Raw genomic sequence first — 16,424 nt, 5'->3', positions numbered from 1 at the left:
CAGCCCCCCCCCAGAACTCCCAACTCATCTAAACCCCTCTGCTCCCTGTCCCCTGACTGCTCCGATCCCTCTCCGCACTCCTGCCCCCTGACAGCCCCCCCCAGAACTCCCAACCCATCTAAACCCCTCTGCTCCCTGTCCCCTGACTGCTCCGATCCCTCTCCCCACCCCTGCCCCCTGACAGCTCCCCCCCAGAACTCCCAGCCCCCTACCCCCCCGCTCCTTGTCCCCCGACTGCCCCCTCCTGGGACCCCTGCTCCTAACTGCCCTCCAGAACCCCACCCCCTACCTAAGACTCCCTGTTCCTTGTCCCCTAACTGCCCCCTCCTAAGACCCCCCCCCCCCAACTGCCCACCAGGACCCTACCCCCTACCTGTACCCTGACTGCCCAAAACTTTCTCCACTCCCCCCAAAAAGCCCCCCCCCGTTTCTTGACTGCCCCCTCCAGAACCTCCCTGCCCCTTCTCCTGCCCCCCCTTACCCTGCTGCTCAGAACAGGGTGTTGGGCTCTGTGCGAGCCGGACACGTGGCTGAGCTCCCCAGCACAACAAAACCCGGTCCCTGGCCCTGCACAACAAAACCCGGTCCCTGGTCCGGACCGGGTTGCAGGGGAGAGCTGCCCTTGTATCAGCACAAAGTGCTCTCGCTCCCGTTTTGCTACCCTGCATGGCAGAAACCGCTCCCAGTTGCAAAAGGGGAGGGCTGCATTTTGTGCTGAGACACTTGCTCAGAATGCAGGGCGGAGCTCCTCTCCAGCTGCTCCGGAGTCCAGCCCGGGACTTTCCTGCAGCCCTCCCAGCCGCTCGCTCTGCTGTGCCGGGGGAGGGGGAAATCCCGGACATTGTGAGTGCTTTACAAATTCCCCCCGACGCTATTTTTAGCACAAAAAGGAGGACATGTCCGGGTAAATCCGGACGAATGGTAACCCTAATTTATCAGTCTGTGGCCACTGAGCGTGAGGGAGTGGATTAAAAGTCCTTGAAGTTGACTGTGTCAACTTCAAAATCACATTTGTCTGAAAACGTCCTATTACAAACTGCACCTGAAGGACTGAACACAAAGAGACAAGAAGGAAAATATTTGTTTTGTTTACTCTGTGCCTTTGTCAGAACTTTGCACGTTCAGCTGCACTGCTTCCTGTCTACAGGCAGCCAGTGTCCCCTGTTGGGGTGGGCTTTTCACACAGCTGCAGGCAAGGGAACATTAAAACAATAATAAAATATTTAAAAACTGGCAGGTCAATGTTGCCAAAATGACTGTAGTTCCTTTGGTTGGAGATTGACTAGTTTCAAGTGAACAGTGTCCCCTTAAACCCTTGTGCCAAATCCCATGGCTTCTCACTTGAAGCTACTGGGAGCTGGTACAAAAGCACATAGCTGAATGAACAGTCTGAGGCCCTCAGCTGTACGGGGCTTCAGACCCATGCCCTGACCTAAGCCAGACACACGTTCCACTCTGACCCAGTAACGCCAGCCTTAAGCCTTCAAAAATCATGAGTCAATCACAAATTTGGCTCAAGAATCAGTGAGATTAAAAGGTGGGGGGTGGGTGGGGCTTTTTATTTGCCACGTGTATTTTTTTAAGTGTTTAGGATTCACTTGGATCACGGGTTCAAGCTTTTCTCTGAAATGCTGAGGGCTAGATAGAAACTTTTTTTTTAAATGAAAGCTGAGATCATTTGACTCCAGCAAGTGGGGCGAGAAGAAAACATTGTGAGAAGAGTGTTACAATTGTGAGAAGAACAGGAGTACTTGTGGCACCTTAGAGACTAACAAATTTATTAGAGCATAAGCTTTCGTGAGCTACTGCCCACTTCTTCGGATGCATATTGTGAGAGTTGGCAGCGCTGCTATTTCCATAAGGGAAGGTACTGCTGCATATGTGGCAATAGTGCTTTTGCTATGGAAGAGTCAGTGATTAGCTCGGGAAGCAGGGCTGTTGCCAAGCAGAGCCTGTCAGTTTTGAACCTTTTTTCTACAAGTGCTAAAGCTGGGGGGGAGGAGCGGGGGAGGAGTAATGCTTTGTGGAAAATCAAACATCTAATCTTAAGAACTCTTCTCACTTCATGACAGTGCCAATTACACTTGCCACCCCGGGTCTTTCACTTGAATCACAACATTTCTGAGCACAGCAATTTGCTTTGTCATTGAAACTAAAGGCAGAGCGGTTGCAGCAAAGGCCAGCAGCTCTGAGAGCCTGCTTCACTCATTCTAAGCTGGCAACTCATTAAACATGCAACATGTCACCTTGGGACTAGTTCTGGGCCGGAGATTTGGATTTAAATGTTTAATTCCACAAAATGTAAGTTACTAGCTCAGTCAGTATTTGCTCACTGCAATATTGGCTAACTGGCTTTTCTTCAGTACATGGGTGGACTATAATGACGGGACTGTTTGGTCAGCATGGGGCAGGGATCGCTAGCTGGAGGATTCTCTGCTAATTGAAGTCTCTAAACCACAGGATTTGGGGACTTCAACAGCAGAGTTAAGGGAAAGGGTGGGGACGGCTTTGTGGCCTGCATCATGCGGGAGGTCCGACCAGATGATCATAATGGTCCCTTCTGACCTTAAAGTCTATGAGTCAGGCAGAGATAGATTCTGAGAAGAGAGAAGTGATTGTGTTCCACTTTTATAAGACTGATGAGTTGATGTGACAGAAATAGTCTCATGTGAACAATTCCTCCAGAAGAATTTCATGCAATAAGGAAAAAGTGTACTCGTTATCTAAAGGGGAAGCACAGCTGTGTACACAAAGTACATGGGAGCACCAGGGCAGTGAGGTGGGGGCGACAGCCCAGGACTGTGTTTTTTGTAAAGTGTGCCCAAGTTTTATGATGTATTGTGTCATTGTTTTAAAATTAATTAAGAGATTTTCATGCTGACTCACTACATTAGAGATCTGAGTTCAGCTAGAAGGAGCCCTGGCCAAAACTGAAGAGGCGTGAAAGGTCTAAATTCTGTCTGCAGATGAGGATGCCTTCTCAGCTGTGGTGCCAGGCATCACGGGGAGGAAGCTCATAGCAACAATTGTCACTGTAAAGACCGGTACAAGAAACTGCCTTCCACTAACTGATTTGAGCAGCAGCAGTTTGGCTGGAGTGTGGGTTGGCTAACATCACCTACAGTGGATGTATTGGTGCATGCAATGTGTGCTGTGGGACATCATATTTAATTTACTGAGGACAATGCCTCATTTGCTGTTTGGTTAGCTTTAAGGTGTTGTCCATTTGGTCTTTTAGTAATATTTCTAATGGCACCTACTTGGTGTAGTTAGCATGCTCCATATAAGGGCACGACTGTGCTGGCAGATTCCATGGATATTGCAGATCAGGGGCAACAGAGGAGCTGAGCTGCTCATTCTACCTCTGGTGAGACGCGACCCATTCTAAGATAGGCCACATCAGGCACAATGGTTCACAGATTCATTTGCTGGTGAAGGCTGCAAGGTGGTTAATAAAAAAAAAAAAAAAGCCCAAACTACTTATCCTTACAGTAGGTCATTTGATAATCATGAGCTGAGTTGCTCTAAGAGAAATGTTACCATTGCAGCGATATTTCAGGTTGGACCAAATAATGTTTTCCTGAGAGAAGCAGAAAACACCAAGTCTTCCTCCACGCATGGTAGTGTCTACAGTTACTCCAGAATCTGCCACCAGTTGAGAACCTTCATAAAATCTTGCCCTTCAGAATAAAACAAATGCAACCCGTTAGCCACTGTTGCTTTGAAAAAGTGTTTTTAATATCTATCTTTATTCTGCCTTGTGACAAGCTCATTAGACTAGTCTCCGGACCATACCACTATAAGCTTGAAGAGAAACCAGGGGTTATAACCCTCAGCTGTGACAGGGCTGTGCCAGTGGGGTAGAGAAGGGGCAGAGTTGCTCCAAATTAGGCTAACTTCTAACAGCCCAGTAGGAGGCCAGACGCTAGCTGGGGATCACTAAAGCATAGTACGTTCTGACCACAGCAAGGCAAGTGTGTTCGGTTTTGTGCAATTAGAAAGTTGGCAACCCACTCTCATCCCAGCATGCTCCCCACACTGGGGGAGTCAGCTGGCTATGGTAGCCCCATACCAGCTACACCAAACATTCAGCTCTGTACTTACCTGTAAATATCAGTATTTATTATTTAAACTATGGTGGTGGCCACCGGGACCCAATCAGGATTAGGGCTCCATGGCGCTAGGGGCTGTACAAACACATACACCTTCCCCAAGAGTTTCCTTGTTATAAAACCATTATAAAAAGAAATCATTTACCATCCTTGATTTTTGTTTATTCGGGTGTTTCAAAAATAGCACAGCTGGTGAATTTAGTCTATTAATTCTCCTGGGCTATTTTGGCTTTTGTACCTATTCCTAGGCCTTGCTGAAGTCTCTGAGAAATGTGTGATGCTACATATTCCACAGGGCTGCTATATTAGTCAAAACATACTGTAGTGAGTTATGGCCCAAGCATTGGCTCAGACTTTCACTTTTGGTTCTGAAGGCCCTTGTTCTCGAAGGATTAAATAAGACTCACTTTATCCGCTCCTTTGGTTTCTGAGGATTTTTAACTGGAGTTACTAAAAAGAGAGTGTGTGGCTGTATACTCAGCACATGCTGAAAGGCAGCGAGCTGCAAAAATTGTGATTAATGTTGAAGTTTATTAAATCCTTTGTCCTATTCAGCCTACTTGAAAAAGAGCGTAAATATGCAATTGGTCTGATGGGGCCAAGGCGCAGTGCCATGTGCACGTAGAGTTTTTTTCATATGATACTTTTAGAGCCTACTCCCATTGACTTGAATGTTCTAAGATCAAACCCCTGATTCTGAATGATGATTTCTTGTTAAAATGCTTTCTCATTTTTGTCGCTTTGCCCTTCTTAGATATTAACAAAATAGAATGCCCTGTTTCTTTAGGAGACCTACACCTCTCCATGGATGTCAGCCAAAGACCAACATCACTCAAATTACATCTGTAAATCCAGATCTACTGAAAAACAAATTAAAAATCAAGAGCAATTTGTAAAGGCGTCTCACTGAGTGAATCATAGGGTATGGCTACACTTGCAGATGCAGGCTTTGGCTACACGGGCGCTGTACAGCGCTGCAACTTGCTGCGCTCAGGGGTGTGAAAAAACACTCCCCCGAGCGCAACGAGTACAGCGCTGTAAAGCGCCAGTGTAATCAGTGCCTGCAGTGCTGCACGCTCACTCGCAGCTATTCCCCTCAGAGAGGTGGAGTACATACAGCGCTGTGAGAGCTCTCTCGCAGTGCTGGCGGCACGACTACACTCGCACTTCACAGCGCTGCCGCGGCTGTAGTGTAGCCAAGTGTAGCCAAACCCTTAGAGCGCTGTGAGTTAAACCCGCCTTCGTAGAGCGCAGTAGGGAAAGCACTGCAGTCTGTCCACACTGACAGCTTCAAGCGCACAGGCGTGGCCACATTTGCAGCACTTGCAGCGGCATGGGAGTGGTGCATTATGGGCAGCTATCCCAGCATGCAAATGACTGACTGCAACATGCTTTTAAAATGGAGGGGGTGGGGTGGAGTGTGATAGGGAGTGTATTGTGTATATGTGGGGGGCTGAGAGCATGTCAGCATGCTGTCTTGTAAGTTCAGACAGCAGCAGACCTCCTCCTCCCCCCTGCTTCTCTTGCTTACACACAGCATTCCACAGTAAAGGCTTGCATGCCGGCTGTCCGAAACGGAGCTTTGAAAGGGCATTTCTGCATTCCTACAGGAGTTCAGAACAATGAGAAGAGTGGCCACTTGACTTAAGGGGATTATGGGACGTTTCTGGAGGCTGATCGCAGTGCAGTAACGCAACACCTCGTCCACACTGGCGCCGTGGCGCTCCTGCGGGGGCGCAGCAAACCTTATTCCACTCGCCAAGGTGGAGTACCAGCAGCGCTGTAGCCGCGGAGTCAGAGTGCTCTACGTGCCTTGCCAGTGTGGACGGGAGTGAGCTAGGGTACCCGGGGCTCCTTTATTTCCCTGTAACTCGCAAGTGTAGCCAATCCCATAGTCTTAGAGCTGGATCAACATCTCGTTTGCCTTTTAATACTTAAATAGACAACTGCAGTAATGGCCTCACTACTTCCGGACTTTGTTCAAAGAGTGTGAATTCCACCATCATGACTACTTGTCTTGCCCCTGGCAATTTGTAAACATCATAGGGACAAGAAGAACTTCTATGCTAACATACACTCAGAGAACATATTGAGGTCATATCTCATATATACAAGGTTACCCGAAGAAGAGCTCTGTATGTAAGCTCGAAAGCTTGTCTCTCTCACCAGCAGAAGTTGGTCAAATAAAAGATATTACCTCACCCACCTTGTCTCTCTAATATCCTGGGACCAACACTGCTTATATCCTGGATATATATCTCATGTTGTGCTAATTATTGATAATCTTCTGTTTTACCATCTTTACACTTTCTGTGTGGCCAGCTTTGGTTTATAAGTTCTGTTACTTGTTACACATGGTGTTATGGATAAATTATCACAGTTTATATTTACATATTCCAAGGGATCAACATCAAGGAATATTCATACAAAAGTCAAATATCTGTGAAATGTTAAGATTTGAATGTGTTTCTAGAAGTGATGTCACTGGTATTTTCAAAATCTTTTAAAGCAAAACTAGGCACAATAGCAGTGTCTGTCTTTAGCAGCTACAAAGCCCAGAGACATTTGACAATATTTGTAAGTATATGGGGTTTGGTTTTTCTAAAAAACAAAAACACCCCACACTAAATAGAAGTTCACAAATCTAAAAAAAACAATCACTGCCGTTTAGCTCTACAAAGGTTCAAACAAGCCAGTCCCTACCTGATGTATCCAACCTGGGGTCTGTGCTGCAAGAACCAGCGATAAGAGACTTTATCTTTCCAACCTACATTTCTGGGGTCTTTCCATAGCAGTCTGACTTGGTCATTGGTGTCGCCAGTATGCCAGAGTGAATTCCTGAGGTGTTCGCCAGGGCCAGTCTTAGATTTAACAGCCTAGACAAATATGGCATAGTTTAGAAAAGTGAACAAAGAGAATTTTCCCTTTAAGCATTAGACCAGGAGCTCTCTCTTTTCATAATGAGATCACACCTTACTAGAGGGCTTGCCTTGTGCACACCTCCCCTCCCATGCATGAGCTCATGACATCCCTGTGCCAATTATAGCAACTGCTTACAAGGAGAAATAAAAGTACTTAATGTTTGCTGTCTTTTCATTTAGCAGCTAGGAACAAGGTGAAGCCAGCAGCATGTGATCAGAAGGTCTCAATGGGTTACTACTCAGTGTGCCATGGACCACATTTGGGGAAGTTCTGCTTTAGACAAACACACAGCCTCTTTGAAATGGTCACTTTAGGCCATCACCAGTGAATTGAATGAGAACTGTGTCCAGGTTTGATTTTAATATATTTATTCTAATTAAAAAGGCCCATTTCAACTCTAGGTCAACCAATGAAAGCTGCCTTATTCATTTTTAATGAGTATTGACTGGCACGCAAATTTTGGTAGATTCAGTTTATCCTCTGCATTTCCATGCACTTATTAGAGTGATGCACATACGTAAGGTACCACTCTGACAGTAAATTAACCTTTCCTTTAGGAAAGAGCTGGTAGTCCCCCAGCAATGGTGGGAGAACAGCATAGGCATTATATGGCCAACTCTTTGTATGCTTGGGTAGCCATTACACAGAGAACGCTGAGCCACCAAATTTGATGATGTTACTTAGCTCAGTACCTTAAGCTGAATGCCAGGCTCTGCAACAGCTCTGAATGGAGTTGCTTGCCAATAAGTCTGTTCTGTCTGCTTCCACATTACCACATAAAAACTGGAACTGTCTTGGTAACCAAAAATAAAGCCAGCATAGTCATCATCTGTCACCGTGTTCACATGAAAGGTGCCTTCAAAGTCAACCCCATTGAAAGCTGTGTAACCTAGGAGCAATGGATATACACTATGTTAAAACCAATAGTTGGCAGAAAACTTGACCACGTGCCAAAAGTTTTTCTATTGCAAAACATGAGTACGAAAAAGGTGTCCATACCAACTGCGAGGCCAGGATCACTGTTCATGGTCTGTACAATCTCCATACCCTGAAAGGGGAAATTAATTATGTTACTGAGGTGTGATAAACAATAGGGTGATGCTGCAATTACTATAATGAGGCGTCCCAGAGCGGTACATCAGCCTCATGCTGGCCCTCTGTGCAGCAGGGAATTTCTCCCAGAATGAGCTTTCTGTGCCAGTCATTATTTTAGCCCATGTGTTAGTATGTGTAACTTCAAACTTAGTTGCACACTTTTCCAAAAATACCCTTTCCTTTTGGCTTTTAGCAAGCATCAGTTGATTTGCATTTCTTTGCTAAAGCATTACAGATCCTGATAAGTTCAGCACAGGTTGGGTTTTTTTAAATTTTGTTTTGTAATTATTTGTTTCTGGCAGCTAAACAGTGTCAAATGCATTGTTTACCTGGTTCAGAACCACCCAGTTAGGATCAATCTGAGCATCACCTTCGGGATCCAGGACCACAGTTTGATAAGCCCTGAAATCTGTCAGGGTAATCTCAGCATTCTCAGGGCAAATATCAATTCGATCAATTACTGTGTCCTGGTCAAAATCCGATTCACATATGTCACCAACTCCATCACCTGAATGCATCAATTAAACAAAAGGGGACTTATTTACAATGCAGCTACAGTCACCTTAGTCTTAACCATTGGAACAAACTACCAAAGGAAGTGGTTGATTCTCTATCTCTTGATGCCTTAAAATCAAGACTGGTTGCCTTTCTGGAAGATATACTTTAGCCAAACACAAGTTATTGATCTAAGAGTGGTAAAGGAACCTACAGAAAGTGCTTGAAATTTACAGCAAATTTGACAGGTGCAACAGGTGTTTTATTAGGATTTAACAAACACACCATTAGCTGTACTCTGATCTGACCTAGCTAACAGAGCAAGCAAAATTCAGAATACAAGTGTATAGCACTTTTGTTGGACTAAAATGAATACCACATAATGACACACAAAATAACAGTCTGTTGCCACTTGTAAGCAAAGATTTGACAGCAGAGTTCCACACTGAGTTCTCAAATGACCAAGACACCATTGTTTTTAGAAATTCTTGTATAGGAATATTTTCTAGTTAAGTATAAAAATACAAATATCCAAATTAACGAATAAAGTATATTCTGTGATGCATTCTCCTTGCTTTGTAAATCGTTTAGTCATTTGCTTGTTTGCAAGATTCAGTAAGGTGCAATGGGGACCCTCAATCACTAATGTGAAGTAGAGATATTTTACAGTATTGGCTTGTTTTTAAGATTGTTTTGTATCATTGTTCTGGTGAAAACTGAAAAATTTTCCAGGGATATTTTACAAGTTAGTTAGTTTTAAGAAAAACAGAGAGACAGACAGATGATTTTACTGTTTTGTGCTGAGTCACAGGGGTCTTAATGTAAGTCTATCTTTCCCAGCTGAATAAATTTGGTGAATTCACATTGTTTATGAAAGTGAGAGCCAAGGGCCAAATTCTAGCCTCTGCTAGCACCTCTATGCCATTCCAGCAGCATGAAGGGCATTGAGTGCCCCGGATGGGAATTCCTCAAGGGGCATGCTGGGACACGAAGGGGGTTGTCAAAGGTGTGACAGCAGCAGCTCACAGGCAGCCAAGGAAGGCTTCTGTAAGTCAGTGTGTCCTTGGGCTGCCCAGTCCCCAGAGCAGCCTACAATCTGGGAGGCCCAAAGATGGCTTAAAGCCTCTCCCCACCCCAGCTGTGCCTCCTTGAGAGATGCAGCACAGAATATGGCCCAGAGTATGGGATAAAGCCATTGGCTGCTGCTCCTCGTAATATGTATCAGTCCTGACTTGTAAGTAACAGGGCTTCCTCCTGTACAAAAGAGAAATCAACCTTTAGACTTTGGACAACAGGGGCCTATGTGAACTTTGTTCCTCTTGGTGAGAATATGCTGCCTTACAGTAAGTGTACTGCATGTTCACTAACTGCATAGGTGGGTAGAAGAGACTTACTGTTGTCATCTTCCTGTCCTGGGTTGGGAACCAGTCTGCAGTTATCAGGGCCAGGAGGCATGAGGTCTGGAATCCCATCATTATCATCGTCATCATCACACTCATCACCCAGCCCATCCTTATCAGTGTCCAGCTGGGAGCTGTTAATGACTGTGGGACAGTTGTCTGTGCTGTCCTGGTGTCCATCTCCGTCACTATGAATTCAGACAAAACAACAAACCACACACACAAACCCCAAAGAATCAGTTCTTGTCCCCAGACTAGAGCACAACAGCTAAGCAATCATGAAATACAAAGCCTTGTATGGTGACAGGTTTCAGAGTGGTAGCCGTGTTAGTCTGAATCAGCAAAAACAACAAGGAGTCCTTGTGGCATCTTAGAGACTAACAAATTTATTTGGGCATAAGCTTTCATGGGCTAGATCTGATGAAATGGACTCCTCGTAGTTTTTAATGAAATACGAAGTACAGTTGATGCCATCAGATGGATCCTGATGCCAGCACATGTAATGAAAGGAAAACTCTCGCCAGGACCATGAAATGGGATATCTGGGACAGTGAAACTTGCTCATAGTTAATCTGGTTATAGTGAAGCTTCAGTTTTTGAATGTGAGGACACTGAGTACAGGAAGTTATCTGCCTGGCTTCTCCTTGCCATGGTTTAGCAACACTGCTTTTTGACAAACATTTTGAGGTATCTAAACATAGCACAATTAAAAGTCATGTTGTACCAGTGCGCCGTGGGGTTCCTGATGGACCTAGTCCATGGTACTCAGCACTGACAGGTTTTTGGGGAAATGTCCATACAGGAGCAGCCCTGCACTAAGGCCCAGCTAAACTGATACAGCTGAATCACTAGTGGTTAGGCTTGGCGGGATTTGATTTTTTTTTTAAATCAATGTTTATTTTTAAGCCTTTTCTAATTTTTAATCAATTTAAATGTTCGCTGTTGTGCCAAATTATGGAGGGGAGGCTGCATTCTCCAGGCAGAGCGGAGACCCCCCTACACCTGACCCTGGCAGTGTCCTTGCCTCGGAGGCTCCCTCTTCTTAAAATTAACACATGGTAAATCATGGGGGTTGGGGAAGGACGGAGCGGGGAAGCAGAGGAACTGCCTTCCAGCCATATCTAAATGGCACCAGCTCCAGCTAAGCTAATGCCCGTATTACAACATGGGCTATACAAATGAAAGTGGGACTCTACTAAAGTTCTCAAGCAGCATTTATCTGACTTTCCATATCTGTAAATTGCTATTGTTATAGATGGAAATATTTTGTTCAGGGATTGTGTGTTCAGTGAAATCAACATTTACCAACTTTTACCAATAAAAATCTAGTCCTTCCAAACCTACTTGTGGCTTCCTGACTGTGGTGTAGTGAAATCACCATAAGATACAATGGCTCTGTCAGACTCCTTCTGAAAACCTTACCTCAGGTGCTGCAACCAATTTGTATAACCCATGATGGTGAAGCACCTGGGGCTGCTGTTGTGTAGGGGTAGGAGGTGTTGCAAACTCAAGGCATTCCAGCAATGTTTTTTTTTTTTTTTCAATATCTTTTGGCCTAGAGTAGACAGAGCCACAGTGAAGTGCAGTGAGAGTAAGGAGTAGCTGCAATGTCAATGGACAGTCATGACTTGTCTTCACTGCTAAAAAAGGTGAGTTTTTTCCTCTGCCTAACAAACGTGTGTGAGGTACCCTGAGGTAAAACCACAGTGGAGATAAGGCACTTTAGATTTACCTCAAGGTAAACTAGGTGAGGTCAACCCCAGTTGGGGATACAGTGCTGTCACTTAGGCTTGGTCTACACTTGACTTAGCTACATTGCCCAGGGCTGTGAAAAATTCCATGTCCTGAGTGCTATACATGGGCGGTGGGTATCATAGGCTGGGGGAGGCTGAGCCTCCCCAAACAGCCTGGCGTAGCCCCACCCATGCTCTGCCCCCAGACCCCCTCCTGCAGTTCCCACTCTTCTGTGGCCCAGGCTGGTTGACTCTGGGACTCTGGGCGGCTGCCGCTGGGGCCACACTGTACCACCTGCCCGGTGCTCTTGGCACTAGAACTGTGCCATGCGCCAGCCTGGTGCTCCATGGCTGGGGGCAATTGGGTGGCCTGGAGCTGGGGCGGTGGGTACTGGTGGCCCTGGGGGGGTTTCTCTGGGCTCCTGCAGGGGTGGGGGATAGAAGGGAGGGGCCGGGGGCTAGCCTCCCCCATCGGCCGGTTCATGGACTGCCCATGGTGCTGTAGTTAACGCGATCTAACCCCTGATGTAGATGCGGCTAGGTCGCTGCCTTTGGGAGAAAAGAAATGGCATTTCATGGATTCCCCAGCACACCCTCAGCTGCCGCTGCTCAGAAGAGAGACCTTACCATTATTCCTATGCTAAAGTGAATGGGACATTTTTTCAGGTAGGTCCTTGCCTTTTACGATGACACTTTGTTATAGTGAAGTCTTGTGTATTTAGTGGGGAAAACTCCTCACCCTAAAATTGTTTGCGTGGTTTTGGTTTTGATTTGTGATAATTTGATAATATAAGCTCTGGGTGGAGCTTGCCAGTTTTATTTCTATGGAATCAGCTTTGAATCATGTCATGTTCTTGTTTTCTATACCTTTTTTGGACCTGAACTGGTGAAATGTGCATGGGAGAAAGTGGAAGGGAGGGGGATGTTATAGCAACAGTAATTGATGGCTATGGCTATGAATGATAGTTATTTCAGAAGATACTTTGTTTTCATTACATAAAATTATGTTCTTACTGGGCAGGAAGTACTGAAAATAACCTAGGGCTGAACTAAGCTCTGGTGGGAGTGTGGGTGCAACTCTACTGAAGTGGGTGGAATTAGACTAGTTTAAGCCAGGGCTAAATTTAACCCAGTATTGTTCTCTTGTTGATATTAGATAGGGGGTACTGTACCTGTCTTGGTTAGTGTCACAAGAATCTCCAATCAGGTCATTGTCAATATCTGACTGCAAACAGAAACAGAAGAAGTTTGTAGTATTAACTGCTGAGAGAATATTTAAATGACAGTACTATGTTGGCAGGATCAGTTCTTTTTATAAAATATATCTTCTGGTTATGTGGGTGATCCAAAAAAGAAAATCTATTTAACAAGGGCAGAAAAACAACCTAGTATTAAATTGGGCGGTACTAGCTTCTGGGGTTCTAGCTGAAGGAATTAAAAAAAAGTTGCCTGAGATACTGAAAATGAGTAAACCCTCATTTTCCAGAAGAGATTTCCCTCATATGTAACTTAAAAATAAGCCTACACAGCTTACACAGCTGAACAAAAAAATGTAGCAAGTCTATTCTGTTTACTCAATGCCTGAGTTTGTGGTGATGGGGTTTTTTGTCTGAATAAGAAAAATCAGGATTTGGCCCTAATAAAAGAAAGAATACATGTAATGAATTTGTACTCCCAATGGAGTCTTCCCACTGACTTTTATAGGACTGGGGTCTGGCCCACCACAGATGGGATATATTGCAGCATATTGATCAGAGGAGGTGCACAATGAGACATGCATAGTGTGAAAAAGCACCTATCTGTTCCTATTTCCAGTCTCATTTTCCAAACTCAAGCTTTCAAAGTTTCACAAGTTTTTTCTACATATCCTTTAACAAAATGGGAGTAGCTGATCTCTTGTACCTCCAATTGTCTCCTACTACAGTTATTTGGTGCTTATAGTCACTTTTTCACTAATTTGGTGGGGCTGAGGCTTGTGGTATCCTACAGATTTTTCTTCCCCTCACTAACCTGGTTGGGGTTGCTGATAGTGGGGCAGCTGTCACAAGCATCACCAACACCGTCGTTATCCCCGTCCTTTTGGTCCCGATTGGGAACCCTCTGACAATTGTCCAAAAGGTTCTTAATACCTGGAAAAATCATTGATATTAGTCAAAATTATTCCCTAAGTTTCCAAATGTATGTATTTTCCAAATGCATCCATTTATGTATTTTCACAGAATACAGCATTACCGTTCAGCCATCACCAAATCTGTTTTGTTTCTGTGCACATCTCATTTAATCAAGGTTAGGAGCATCTCACTAAAGACATTGCCTTGCATTCCATTTTCCTGCACACCTCACTGCGTTCTGTCCCCATACCATATAGTTTGTATCACGTGACATTTCATCCCTATTATTATATTTAAGGGGACTTGATTTTCTTCCAAGCCCCACACAGCAATGAGAATAAAATGTTGCATAATAGAGATCTCTTGGGCATTCAGGCAGGAAGGAGTCAAATGTGCTAGGATGTGGTTGGGCCTGTGGATTATTGTGAAAAGGTTTGGGTTTTTTTGCTGTTAGTATTGATAGTCCATTAAAATGTTCAACAGCCTTTTAATTGTTGTATGAATTATTGTGGTGTTTAACTGTTGCACAGTGCCTGGGGCTTGGGGTTAAGCAAAAAAACCCCCAATATTTACATAAAATAAATAAAAATGGCTGCAACTAGGAGTTGCTTGCAGAGATGGAATGTGTGATCTTTGACAAAATATCACATGAGAAGATGTTTGACCAAGTGATGTCGTCCCCAGATTTGCTGCATTTTAGTCTAAGGCTTGGTCACACTTGCAAGTTAGAGTGCATTAAATCAGCCCTGGGCACCATAACTGCTGAGGTGTCCACACTGGCAAGGCACTTAGAGCGCCCGGACCCTGCAGCTGGAGCGCTCCTGGTAATCCTCCTCCCTGAGAAGCATAGATCTTGGTGCACCCTGGCTGGAGCGCCGGGGTGTCAGTGTGAATGACGTGTTGCATTACTGTGCTGTGATTGGCTTTCAGAAATGTTCCATAATCCCCTGAAGTCATGTGGACACTCTGGTCATTGTTTAGAACTCGGCTGCAGGCATGCGGATATCCCCTTTCAAAGCTCCGTTTCTGACAGCCAGCATGCTTATCTGCTCCCCAACAAAGCAAACCATTACTGTGGAATGCTGCTGCTGCAGAGGCAGGCATGTGTGTGTGTGTGTGTGTGTGTGTGTGTGTGTGTGTGTGTGTGTGTGTGTGTGTGTGTGTGTGAGAGAGAGAGAGGCAGGGGTGGGGACTGATGTTGGGGTTTTCCCCTTCCCCCTGCCGCTGTCTGAACTTACAAGACAGCATGCTGACACACTCTCTGCCCACCAAAACACATGGTCTCTTCCCCCCACATACGCACAACACACTCCCTGTCACACTCCACCCCCTCCTCCCCATTTGAAGTGTGTACAGTGTGAACACACGGCAGCACTTTCCCTGCTGCGGTCTCCGAGGGCTGGTTTAACTCCTGGCGCTCTACATCTGCAAGTGTAGCCATGCCCTGAGTTGCTGCTGCTGCTGTTGGGATTCACAGTTCTCACACTCTGCAGTCTTATAAGTTAGCTAGAACTGTTCTTGCAACACGTTTCGTGTCCTTTACTGCAGCCATGCCATTGCAAGGAGGGAAACAGTCAAAATTGCTGGGTTTTACACAGTATCTCTGGGTTACCCCATCACTGTTGGAAACTAGAACTAAAGTATTCAGCCTTAGAGATGCCTAAAAGCTGGTGACAAATGTCCTCTCTAAGGCTATGTCTACACTACACAGAGATGTGAATAAACCACCCATCGAGCGACAAGTTACACCAACATAAGCACTGGACAGCACTGGGCTGCTTGCAGGGGTTGGAGTAGTTAAGCCAAGGGTCTGTCAGCTTAGAGCGGCTACATTAGAGAGTAGTGTAGCTGTGCCATAACACACAGCACATGCTGGGTGATTTTAAAGAATTAAGTGAAGATTTATCAACCATCTCCATCCATGTCATCATCACAGGCGTCTCCTTTCCCGTCCTCATCTGTGTCCCTCTGGTCATTATTCAAGACTGTGCGACAGTTGTCACAAGCATCTCCAAAGATATCTTGATCACTGTTCCTCTGGTTAACGTTTGGCACCAATACACAGTTATCCTAAAAGAGAGACAAACACAAATTCCCTTCTGCTAGGATTATTTGACTCCAGTAAGAATTTAACTCTCATTTATAACACTGTAAACTCTTTTGCAGATGGAAATATATTATTGTAAATAGCTTGGCATTCTATGTGGTCAATAAATCAGGACCAGATTTCACTGGTCCTATACCAACTTCCAGTTTTTATATGCAGTGTGTGTGGATGAGAGGTATTACTGTCCAATGTGCATAAGGATTTGTTCATAACAGTGACTTTTGGTTCTCATTTCACATGGGTCCATTTAAACAGTCTGCTTTGATATGCCAGTTCTCTTATTTAATGTGTTCTATTTCAGGGTCTGCATTTCAGGATGCACACTGCTTCAATCCATTAGGACAGTGGCTTTCAACATGTGGTCTGTGGACCTGTGGGGGTCCGCAGATTGTCTAAGATTTCCAAAGGAGTCCGCACCTTCATTTGAAATTTTGTAGGAGTCCACAAAT

General features: G+C 45.0%; 1 protein-coding gene across 1 annotated transcript in view; it reads right to left on the bottom strand.

Annotated features, from left to right (window-relative positions):
* The window catches only part of THBS4 (thrombospondin 4), a 60,041-nt gene that overhangs the window by 1,079 nt on the left and 42,538 nt on the right, over nucleotides 1–16,424 (bottom strand). Inside the window, exons 13-21 of the mRNA XM_054033067.1 lie at nucleotides 15,779–15,938; nucleotides 13,768–13,886; nucleotides 12,930–12,982; nucleotides 10,019–10,212; nucleotides 8,459–8,637; nucleotides 8,034–8,082; nucleotides 7,727–7,923; nucleotides 6,816–6,988; nucleotides 3,541–3,680 (exon numbers count right to left, since the gene is read on the bottom strand). Of these exons, the coding sequence (XP_053889042.1) occupies nucleotides 3,541–3,680; nucleotides 6,816–6,988; nucleotides 7,727–7,923; nucleotides 8,034–8,082; nucleotides 8,459–8,637; nucleotides 10,019–10,212; nucleotides 12,930–12,982; nucleotides 13,768–13,886; nucleotides 15,779–15,938 (1,264 nt within the window). The remainder of the gene's footprint in view (nucleotides 1–3,540; nucleotides 3,681–6,815; nucleotides 6,989–7,726; nucleotides 7,924–8,033; nucleotides 8,083–8,458; nucleotides 8,638–10,018; nucleotides 10,213–12,929; nucleotides 12,983–13,767; nucleotides 13,887–15,778; nucleotides 15,939–16,424) is intronic.

The sequence above is a fragment of the Malaclemys terrapin genome, chromosome 6 (assembly GCF_027887155.1).
Source record: "Malaclemys terrapin pileata isolate rMalTer1 chromosome 6, rMalTer1.hap1, whole genome shotgun sequence".
Classification (NCBI taxonomy): domain Eukaryota; kingdom Metazoa; phylum Chordata; order Testudines; family Emydidae; genus Malaclemys; species Malaclemys terrapin.
The sequence above is the reverse complement of the archived record's forward strand: the minus strand, read 5'-3'. Positions and strand labels throughout refer to the sequence as shown.